The sequence below is a fragment of the Coregonus lavaretus genome, assembly GCF_964263955.1.
Source record: "Coregonus lavaretus genome assembly, contig: HAP1_SCAFFOLD_1862, whole genome shotgun sequence".
Taxonomy (NCBI): domain Eukaryota; kingdom Metazoa; phylum Chordata; class Actinopteri; order Salmoniformes; family Salmonidae; genus Coregonus; species Coregonus lavaretus.
In genome coordinates, this window is record NW_028166313.1 from 81,471 (window position 1) to 93,550 (window position 12,080).

General features: G+C 43.9%; 1 protein-coding gene across 1 annotated transcript in view; it reads right to left on the reverse strand.

Moving 5' to 3' along the window:
* Positions 1 to 8,309, reverse strand: part of LOC311114877 (spondin-1-like) — a gene marked incomplete at both ends in the record, with an annotated part of 89,328 nt that extends 81,019 nt beyond the window's left edge. The window contains 1 exon segment of the mRNA XM_084190109.1: positions 8,161 to 8,309. Coding sequence (XP_084046235.1) covers positions 8,161 to 8,309 — 149 coding nt within the window.
* Between the last annotated feature and the right edge of the window lie 3,771 nt (positions 8,310 to 12,080).

Below are 12,080 nucleotides of genomic sequence, written 5' to 3' on the forward strand. Positions count from 1 at the left end.
AAAAGGAAGACATCATACACAGCATTGTGCTGACTTGAGGAGGGAGAGATGGGTTGCGTTTTTGTGTATTTACGAATCTGTGTGCGTGTGTGTGTGCGTGTGTGTGCGTGTGCATGCATGCATGTGTGAATGCACATGCGTTGAGTTGTGTGTGTATACAGTATGTGAATGTGTGTACTCAAAGCCTGCTTGGTTGCCAAATGAAACTTTGTATGAACATTGAGATCAGTGCACCCCTTGGCTCGTGTTGAGCTTGCCTATGAATATCAATTTCTGCGTTCTATGAATATCAATTTATAACTGCCTTCATCGCTACATTGCTAGCCCCGACACCCCACCTGACACAAAAGCAAAGCGCCTTTTTGTTTGTGTCAGCATTTATACCAAGGAGTGCTTTCTTGCTCCGCTGCTCAAAAACAGAGCAGCTCCTTCATCCCAGAGGCTAACTTTCCCTCAAGGACAAGGAGAGACTTTGTGTGTGTTCACTGAGACATATTACAAGGGAACACAGTGAATTCAGGCAACAGCAAAGCAGCCCGGGGCAATGGAGTCGTCAACTCCTAGTTAACACAGCATATACAGTGCCTTGCAAAAGTATTCATCCTCTTTGGCGTTATTCCTATTTTGTTGCATTAAAACCTGTAATTCAAATTGATTTTTATTTGGATTTCATGTAATGGACATGCACAAAATAGTCGAAATTGGTGAAGTGAAATGAAAAAAATAACTTGTTTCAGAAAACTATAAAAAATAAATAACGGAAAAGTGGTGCATGCATATGTATTCACCCACTGTGCTATGAAGCCCCTAAATAAGATATGGTGCAACCAATTACCTTCAGAAGTCACATAATTAATGTCACATGATCCGTCACATGATCTCAGTATATACACACCTGTTCTGAAAGGCCCCAGAGTCTGCAACACCACTAAGCAAGGGGCACCACCAAGCAAGCGGCACCATGAAGACCAAGGAGCTCTCCAAACAGGTCAGGGACAAAGTTGTGGAGAAGTACAGATCAGGGGTGGGTTATAAAAAAATATCAGAAACTTTGAACATCCCACGGAGCACCATTAAATACATCATTAAAAAATGGAAAGAATATGGCACAACAACAAACCTGCCAAGAGAGGGCCGCCCACCAAAACTTACGGACCAGGCAAGGAGGGCATTAATCAGAAAGGCAACAAAGAGACCAAAGATAACCCTGAAGGAGCTGCAGAGCTCCACAGCGGAGATTGGACTTTCTGTCCATAGGACCACTTTAAGCCGTACACTCCACAGAGCTGGGCTTTATGGAAGAGTGGGCAGAAAAAAGCCATTGCTTAAAGAAAAAAATAAGCAAACACGTTCGGTGTTCGGCAAAAGGCATGTGGGAGACTCCACAAACATATGGAAGAAGGTACTCTGGTCAGATGAGACTAAAATTGAGCTTTTTGGCCATCAAGGAAAACGCTATGTCTGGCGCAAACCCAACACCTCTCATCACCCCGAGAACACCATCCCCACAGTGAAGCATGGTGGAGGCAGCATCATGCTGTGGGGATGTTTTTCATTGGCAGGGACTGGGAAACTGGTCAGAATTGAAGGAATGCTGGATGGCGCTAAATACAGGGAAATTCTTGAGGGAAACCTGTTTGTTTCACAATAAAAAATATTTTGCATCTTCAAAGTGGTAGGCATGTTGTGTAAATCAAATGATACAAGCCCCCCAAAAATCAATTTTAATTTCAGGTTGTAAGGCAACAAAATAGGAAAAATGCCAAGGGGGGTGAATACTTTCGCAAGCCACTGCACTGTATGGAGCTCACCAGCTAGTGCCCTGTATGCCCTCTGAGATAACGAGAGTTTGTGTGTGACTACATGCTCATCTCCTCCACAGCACACAAACACACACACACTAATGACACACACACACACACACACATACACACACACACTCTTTCAGCCATGTTCTTCCAACCTGTTTTACAAGGCAGTTGGTAATCATAGTTGGTAATCACCATGCTGCTATGTTTTGAACCAGCCAATCTGACTCTTCATCTATCCACTAGTGCAGTGGTGTTCAAACTTGAGGGGATCTCATTTTTTCTGCAAGAATTTCTGGGGACCTCATTTTTTTAAAAACAAATTTCTCGCGACCCCACCCCATATATGAAGGCACAACCTTAAAAATAGAATAAAAAAAATTGGTAAATGTAGATTTGTACATCAACAAATAACCTTCAATTCATTACATTTTCATCTCGGACAGTCAGTATTACAAAACGGATTTGAAAAACAAAACTGATTTGAGCATTCAAATTAAATCAATTCACATTTTATTTCTCACAAGCGCCGAATGCAACAGGTGTAGACTTTACTGTGAAATGCTTACTTACAAACCCTTTACCAACAATGCAGATTTAAAAAGTAAGAAAAGTGTTGGTCCCATGTCTCATGAGCTGAAATAAAAGATCCCAGAAATTTTCCATATGCACAAAACGTATTTCTCTCATATTTTGTGCACAAATTTGTTACCATCCCTGTTAGTGAGCATTTCTTTTTTGCCAAGATAATCCATCTACCTGACAGCTGTGGCATATCAAGAAGCTGATTAAACAGCATGATCATTACATAGGTGCACCTTGTGCTCTGAACAATAAACGGCCGCTCTAAAATGTGTAGTTTTGTCACATAACACAATGCCACAGATATCTCAAGTTTTGAGGGAGCATGCAATTGGCAGGCTGACTGCAGGAATGTCCACGCTGTTGCGAGGGAATTTTATGTCAATTTCTCTACCATAAGCCACCTCCAACGTTGTTTTAGAGAATTTGGCAGTATGTCCAACCAACCTCACAACCGCAGACCACGTGTAACCAAGCCAGCCCAGAACCTCCACATCCGGCTTCTTCACCTGCGGGATCGTCTGAGACCATCCACCCGGACAGCTGATGAAACTGAGGAGTATGTCTGTCTGTAATAAAGCCATTTTGTGGGGAAAAACTCATTCTGATTGGCTGGATCTGTCTCCCCAGTGGGTGGGCCTGGCTCCCAAGTGGGTGGGCCTATGGCTGTATCCCTGCACAGGCATGTGAAATCCATAGATTAGGGCCTAATGAATTAATTTCAATTGACTGATTTCCTTATATGAACTGTAACTCAGTAAAATCATTGAAATTGTTGCATGTTGCGTTTTGTTCAGTGTAGTAAGACAATAAAATAACCATAATGTTGCTATATACAAGTCAATGTGCAGGAGTACGAGGTAGTTGTGGTAATTTTGGTAATTTAGGGGTAAAAGTGACTAGGCAATCAGGATAGATAATTAACACAGTAGCAGCAGTGTATGTGAAGAGCGTGAAAGAATGTGAACATTTGTCTATGTGTGAGTGTGTGTGTGTGTGTGTGTCGTCAATATGCATGTGTATATGTGTTTTGTGTGTGTGAGTGAATGTAGTGTGTGTGTGTGGTGTCCATATGCCTGTGAGTGTGTGAGCGTATGCAGTCTGTGTGTATATGTGTGTGTTGGAGTGTCAGTGTAGTATGTGTGAGTGTGTGCATAGAGCCAGTGCAAGAGAGTCAGTGTAAATAGTCCAGGTAGCCATTTGATTAACTGTTCAGCAGTATTATGGCTGTTCAGGAGCCTTTTGGTCCCAGACTTGGCGCTCCGGTACCACTTGCCTTGTGGGAGCAGAGAGAACAATCTATGACTTGGAGTCACTGGGGCAGAGCTTTGACAATTTTTAGGCCTTTCCTCTGACACCACCTCGTATAGAGGTCCTGGATGGCAGGGAGCTCGGCCCCAGTGATGTACTGGGCCGTACGCACTACCCTCTGTAGCGCCTTGCAATCGTATGCTAAGCAGTTGCCATACCAAGTAGTGATGCAACCAGTCATGATGCTCTCAATGGTGTATCTGTATAACATTTTGAGGATCTGAGGGCCCATGTAAAATCTTTTCAGCCTCCTGAGGGGGAAGAGGTGTTGTCGTACCCTCTTCACGACTGTGTTGGTGTGTTTGGACCATCGTAGGTCTTTAGAGATGTGGTCACGAGGAACATGAAGCTCTCGACCCGCTCCACTACAGCCCCGTCGATGTGAATGAGGGCATGTTTCCTGTAGTCCACGATCAGCTCCTTTGTCTTGCTGACGTTGAGGGAGAGGTTGTTGTCCTGGCATCACACTATCAGGTATCTGACCTCCTCCCTATAGGCTGTCTAATCGTCGACGGTGATCAGTTCTTAATTATGTTGTTGGAGTCGTGCACGGCCACACAGTTGTGGGTGAACAGGGAGTACAGGAGGGGATTAAGCACGCACCCTGCGGGGCTCCAGTGTTGAGGGTCAGCATGGTGGATGTGTTGTTGCCTACCCTCACCACCTGGGGGCGGCCCGTCAGGAAGTCCAGGATCGAGTTGTAGAGGGAGGTGTTCAGTCCCAGGGTCCTTAGCTTAGTGATGAGCTTGGAGGGCACTATGGTGTTGAATGCTGCGCTGTAGTCAATGAACAGCATTCTCACGTAGGTGTTCCTTTTGTCCAGGTGGGAAAGGTCAGTGTGGAGTGCAATCTATAGTGGGTCCAGGGTGTCTTGGATGATGGTGTTGATGTGAGCCATGACCAGCCTTTCAAAGCATTTCATGGCTACAGATGTGAGTGCTACAGGGCGATAGTCATTTAGACAGGTTACCTTGGCATTCTCGGGCACAAGGACTATGGTGGTCTGCTTTAAACATACAGTGAGGGAAAAAAGTATTTGATCCCCTGCTGATTTTGTACGTTTGCCCACTGACAAAGAAATGATCCGTCTATAATTTTAATGGTAGGTTTATTTGAACAGTGAGAGACAGAATAACAACAAAAAAATCCAGAAAAACTAATGTCAAAAATGTTATAAATAAGTATTTGACCCCCTCTCAATCAGAAAGATTTCTGGCTCCCAGGTGTCTTTTATACAGGTAACGAGCTGGGATTAGGAGCACACTCTTAAAGGGAGTGCTCCCAATCACAGTTTGTTACCTGTATAAAAGACACCTGTCCACAGAAGCAATCAATCAATCAGATTCCAAACTCTCCACCATGGCCAAGACCAAAGAGCTCAAAAAGGATGTCAGGGACAAGATTGTAGACCTACACAAGGCTGGAATGGGCTACAAGACCATCGCCAAGCAGCTTGGTGAGAAGGTGACAACAGTTGGTGCGATTATTCGCAAATGGAAGAAACACAAAATAACTGTTAATCTCCCTCGGCCTGGGGCTCCATGCAAGATCTCACCTCGTGGAGTTGCAATGATCATGAGAACGGTGAGGAATCAGCCCAGAATAACACGGGAGGATCTTGTCAATGATCTCAAGGCAGCTGGGACCATAGTCACCAAGAAAACAATTGGTAACACACTACGCCGTGAAGGACTGAAATCCTGCAGCGCCCGCAAGATCCCCCTGCTCAAGAAAGCACACATACAGGGCCGTCTGAAGTTTGCCAATGAACATCTGAATGATTCAGAGGAGAACTGGGTGAAAGTGTTGTGGTCAGATGAGACCAAAATCGAGCTCTTTGGCGTCAACTCAACTCGCCGTGTTTGGAGGAGGAGGAATGCTGCCTATGACCCCAAGAACACCATCCCCACCGTCAAACATGGAGGTGGAAACATTATGCTTTGGGGGTGTTTTTCTGCTAAGGGGACATGACAACTTCACCGCATCAAAGGGACGATGGACGGGGCCAAATCTTGGGTGAGAACCTCCTTCCCTCAGCCATGGCATTGAAAATGGGTCGTGGATGGGTATTCCATCATGACAATGACCCAAAACACACGGCCAAGGCAACAAAGGAGTGGCTCAAGAAGAAGCACATTAAGGTCCTGGAGTGGCCTAGCCAGTCTCCAGACCTTAATCCCATAGAAAATCTGTGGAGGGAGCTGAAGGTTAGAGTTGCCAAACGTCAGCCTCGAAACCTTAATGACTTGGAGAAGATCTGCAAAGAGGAGTGGAACAACATCCCTCCTGAGATGTGTGCAAACCTGGTGGCCAACTACAAGAAACGTCTGACCTCTGTGATTGCCAACAAGGGTTTTGTCACCAAGTACTAAGTCATGTTTTGCAGAGGGGTCAAATACTTATTTCCCTCATTAAAATGCAAATCAATTTATAACATTTTTGACATGCATTTTTCTGGATTTTTTTGTTGTTATTCTGTCTCTCAGTGGGTCACCATGGGATCTGGTGACAGCCAATCATGTTTACTTTTCCCAGCGATCTCAACTGAACACCACAGGCTACATAAATCGCATTGCTCTCTCCTATGCCATGTAGAGTACTGTGCAATATTCCATGTAAGATTTTCACACCTCCTTCGGGAGAAGGTAATGGTTTGATCCTGTTGCTTTCTACCTGGTTTAAATTTAGGTCTGTTCAGTGGGTGGGGGGGATTGGATCGTTTACCACCCCCCACTGGGAGAATATGCTACAGAGAGCTACCTAGAATAGCAATGTAAGCCTACTGTAATAGCTAACACAAGTGGGTGAATAGAACTATCAACCATTTTTATGTCATAAATTATCTTGTCACTCAACAGTACTGTAACTACTCTGCACTGTAGGGTTGACACCAACCTTGCTTTGCGTCCGTCTCTCCATAAATCCTCTATTTGCTCTAATCGTTTGGATAAGGTCCAGGAGGACTGATACAGATACTATAGCAGACAGTATTGAGGATAATACAGCCTTGTGGATAGGTGGCGGTGATGACGCACAGAGCCCAGCTCTCACAGTGTGCTCTCATTATGTGCTGTGACTCCAGGTCTTCAATATTACCCTACAATAATAAATACACTATGGGCCCATCTGCTACAAACTAGCACAGGCTATTTAAAGAATGACAGAGAGAGAGAGACAGCGAGAGAGAGACAGAGAGACAGAGAGAGAGAGAGAGAGAGAGAGAGAGAGAGAGAGAGAGAGAGAGAGAGAGAGAGAGAGAGAGAGAGAGAGAGAGAGAGAGAGAGAGAGAGAGAGAGAGAGAGAGATTGTACAAAAAGAGGAGAAGGAGAGAGAGGGGAAAGGTTTGGAGAAGAGAGTGGGAAAAGGACTAGAAACAGAGGGAGTGGGAGAGAAATTGAAATATGGTGTGAAACTGAAACAGAGGAAGATTTTTACTAGAGGTAAAACTGCTAAACAATATTTTAATATTTAATATTTATTGAACAAGAGAGGTGCCAGAGCTCTCGTACCTACCAACATGAATGTATCTATTAACCTTGCATGAATGTGAATTTCCTAGGATTTGAGGTCATCACCTTTTGCAAGGGACACAGACCATTAAGCAGACCATTAAACAAAATTTGCATTGATACTTAGAGTACAGATGTTCGTCTCTCATTTAGGTAATCGCCTGTGGAAATCATTATGCAAAAAGTATTGAATGCTTCACCACACTTTGGAAAACATTCCATGTTCCAATACCATGGCTTTATACTGCAAATACCAAGCAGACACTATCTACTGTGAATATCCAAAGGACGTAGATAACGCAACAGTGTCCACCATGCATTTCACAGCTGTGAAGTATAAAACCACATAAAGGGGCAGGTTGAGAGACTTACTGTATGTATTTAATTACAGTACTCTGTAGCTCAAGGATCAATCAGAATGCCTACTGAGATATGTAAACGCCATTACTTACTGTAGTGATATCACAGCCACCTGGATTATCCAGAGAGTAGAGCCACTGGCTGGCCCATATAGATATAATTACTAGAATGGGAAAAGCCCCTCAAACCATGGCAAGTTGAACAATGACTTGGATGGTTAAAATTATTTTTATGGGCTTGCCATCCTTGCCATCCCTAAAAGACTAATAGATCCTCCACTGCAGTAGCAATAGCACTACCAACATGTTTGTAATGGATTCTCAAGCTCTCAACCACATTTGAACAACATTGCATCCCCACTCAGAATACAATGCTCGTCAGGACTCCATGTGAAGACGCAGTGAAGCATAATTGGAGAGTGATCCGATCATCTTGGTCAGATAAAAAGTGACAAATGTAGGGGCCTTAACCCAACACCCTGCAACATCAGCAAGGGATGCAGATCTCTTGGTGTAACGGATAAGGTGTTGGCTTGTCAATCGCTGGACTCTCAAACGTGCTGCAATATCAATAGCCATGCCAAGTCTTACCTTCTGCCTGATCTCTTCCTCCATGGAGACAGGTGATCCCAGCTCGGCCACCTTCTTGATGCCCTCGCTGGCGTAGCCACCATACTCCCACAGCACATAGTTCTTAGAGTGGGACGCTCCGATGATGGCCGACCAGTGGTTAGCACGCCCTGGTGAGATTAAGAAACAAAACAACAACATAATTATCATAATCTCTTACTATCCAGGAGGCAGGTTGGCCAAACATTTGTTCCAGTAAAAGGTTTGCACTTATTCCCATTCCGCAAGGCATAATATATACAGTTGAAGTCGGACGTTTACATACACCTTAGCCATTTTATTTTAAGAATGTGAAATGTCAGTATAATAGTAGAGAGAATTATTTATTTCAGCTTTTATTTCGTTCATCACATTCCCAGTGGGTCAGAAGTTTATATACACTCAATTAGTATTTGGTAGCATTGCCTTTAAATTGTTTAACTTGGGTCAAACATTTCGGGTAGCCTTCTACAAGCTTCCCACAATAAGTTGGGTGAATTTAGGCCCATTCCTCCTGACAGAGCTGGTGTAACTGAGTCAGGTTTGTAGGCCTCCTTGCTCACACATGCTTTTTCAGTTCTGCCCACACCTTTTCTATAGGATTGAGGTTAGGGCTTTGTGATGGCCACTCCAATACCTTGACTTTGTTGTCCTTAACCCATTTTGCCACAACTTTGGAAGTATGCTTGGGGTCATTGTCCATTTGGAAGACCCATTTGCGACCAAGCTTTAACTTCCTGACTGATGTCTTGAGATGTTGCTTCAATATATCCACATAATTTTCCTTCCTCATGATGCCATCTATTTTGTGAAGTGCACCAGTCCCTCCTGCAGCAAAGCACCCCCACAGCATGATGCTGCCACCCCCGTGCTTCACGGTTGGGATGGTGTTCTTCGGCTTGCAATCTTCCCCCTTTTTCCTCCAAACATAACGATGGTTATTATGGCCAAACAGTTCTATTTTTTTTCATCAGACCAGAGGACATTTCTCAAAAAAGTACGATCTTTGTCCCCATGTGCAGTTGCAAACCGTAGTCTGGCTTTTTTATGGCGGTTTTGGAGCAGTGGCTTCTTCCTTGCTGAGCGGTATTTCAGGTATGTCGATGTCGATATAGGACTAATCCACTTTACTGTGGATATAGATACTTTTGTACCTGTTTCCTCCAGCATCTTCACAAGGTCCTTTGCTGTTGTTCTGGGATTGATTTGTATGTTCATCTCTAGGAGACAGAACACGTCTCCTTCCTGAGCGGTATGGCGGCTGCATGGCCCATGGTGTTTATACTTGCGTACTATTGTTTGTACAGATGAACGTGGTACCTTCAGGCGTTTGGAAATTTCTCCCAAGGATGAACCAGACTTGTGGAGGTCTACAACATAAATTCTGAGGTCTTGGCTGATTTCTTTTGATTTTCCCATGATGTCAAGCAACAAGGCACTGAGATTGAAGGTAGGCCTTGAAATACATCCACAGGTGGTTGAAAAACTTTTAATGACTTTTAAACGAGTTTTAATGACTCCAACCTAAGTGTATGTAAACTTCCGACTTCAACTGTATATAAGTAAAAGTTAATTGTATGTGTAAAAAAGTGAAAAAGTGTAATTAAGATGAATTTAAGGTTACGAAATGTTCTGTTTCTTATTCACTTTGAAAATTACAGATAATGATTCATATGGAAGTACTCTACGTGACAGATCGTGACACAGTAATTATATTATTATATTTCAGATTTTTTTTACATCAGTGGCTCAGTACCTAACTCTCAGTAAATCTCTGTAGACCTTTAGGCTCGATTGAAATGAACAGGTAGATCTTAACACGCTCCTACAGGTTACCACTACTAACGGGAGATTAAATGCACCTGTGGGCTAAACTAAACTTCATTGCAATGAAAACCCACAAGGATAAACCATCAGATCAGCTGATCTCCCGTTACCGTGTCAAGTGATTATGATACCAGTCTAGATTCTATACTCCTGCCCCCAATTAAATATCGACCTATCAGTAGCATCGGAAAACTGTAAGGCTAATGAATGTAAAAATAAATACTTATTTGAGTATAAGAATATTAGGGTAGACCATCAACGTAGGTTTTCTATTCATACAACATGTCAGTTAAACAGTAGACAGTAGATTTGCAGTGGTAAACGGGGAAATACTTTATTTCAGTTGTACAGAATTATTGTCAAATAGATAAATTGCCGTTAGTCTGCTCATAAACTAGGACTAAGTTGTTCTGATGATAATACCAACCAGTGGGCGAAATAGTCTTGAAAAATGTTGGCTGCAATCAAGACTAAAAGATAACCTTGACATCGACGTTAGGGAGCAGTAAATCACTGGCCAATGTTGGTTGCAATTGAGATCAGTTGTGCGGGTGACTTTAGCGTGTATTGATGGTTTAACGAGAGATAAAATGGCAATAATCTGGTGGCTTTCAATGATTGCAATTGGCCCATACAGTCTATTGCAATGTTCAGTGAGAAACAATAATGATGTGTACAAGGCTATAAACAAGCAGGAAAACTTATATCCGGAGCCTGCTTTTCTGGTTACCGGCGATTTTAATTCTGCGTCATTAAGACACGCAATCCCCAACTTCCATCAACGAGTCTCCTTCGCCACTAGGGGGCGATAAAGTCCTAGACCACTGTTCTACCCACAAGCAAGCATACAAGGCCCTGTCTCGTCCGCCATTCAGCAAATCAGATCATGACTCCATACACCTGCTTCCTGTTTACAAGCAGAAGCTCAAACAGGAAGTACCCATGACTCGCTCCATTGAGAAATGGTCACCAGAATCAGATACTATGCTACAGGACTGCTTTGCTAGCGCTGATTGGAATGTGTTTCGAGACTTCGCCGATAAAATCAACAAGCTAACCACCTCCGTCACCAGCTTCATTAGGAAATGCATCTGCGACGTTGTCCCCACAGTGAAGGTTCGTTGCTTCCCCAATCAAAAGCCCTGGATTAACACCAAGGTTGGTGCTAAACTAGAGGACAGGGCTACCGCAGACAGGGATATTGCAGAAAACCCTGAGGCTACAGCTGAGGACCGGAAAAAATATAAGAAATCCTGCTATGACCTCCACAGAGTAATCAAACGAGCAAAAGGACAATATAGGAATATAGTGGAATCATATTACACAGGCTCCGACTCTCAACGCATTTGGCAGGGGCTACAGTCCAGTGCGGATTACAAAGGAAGACCCAGCCGTGATCTGCCCAATGATGCCTCTCTACCAGACGAACTCCATGCATTTTATGCACGTTTTGTCAATAACAACATTGTGCCGGCTGTGAGTGCCGCCACCATCGCTCTCTTAGGCCGACGTTAGTAAGGTCTTTAATCAGCTTAACACCCACAAGGCCGCGGGGCCTGATGGTATTCTATGGCGCGTTCTAAGAGTATGCGAAGAACAGCTGGCAGGCTGCTCTAGTAGCTGACCTCAGACATGTCTGGGATACCATCATTCCTGTTCCCAATAACTCTAAGGCTTCATGCCACAATGACTACCACCCTGCAGCACTAACATCTGTAATCATGACGTGCTTTGAGAGACTGGTTATGGCACAAATCGACTCCATCATCCCAGACACCCTAGACCCAGCTTCAAATGCCTCAGTGTCCAAATCACTAAGGACTTAAAATGGTCCACACACACCTCAGGAGGTTGAAAATGTTTGGCATGGGCCCTCAACTCCTCAAAAAGTTATACAGCTGTACCATTGAGAGCATCTTGACTGGCTCCATCCGCGAGCGCATGGCACTACAGATGGTGATGCGGACAGCCCAGTACATCATCAGGGCCGAGCTCCCTGCCATCCAGGACCTCTATATCAGGCAGTGTGAAAGGAAGGCCTGGAAATGGTTAAAGACTCCTGTCAGTCAAGCCAT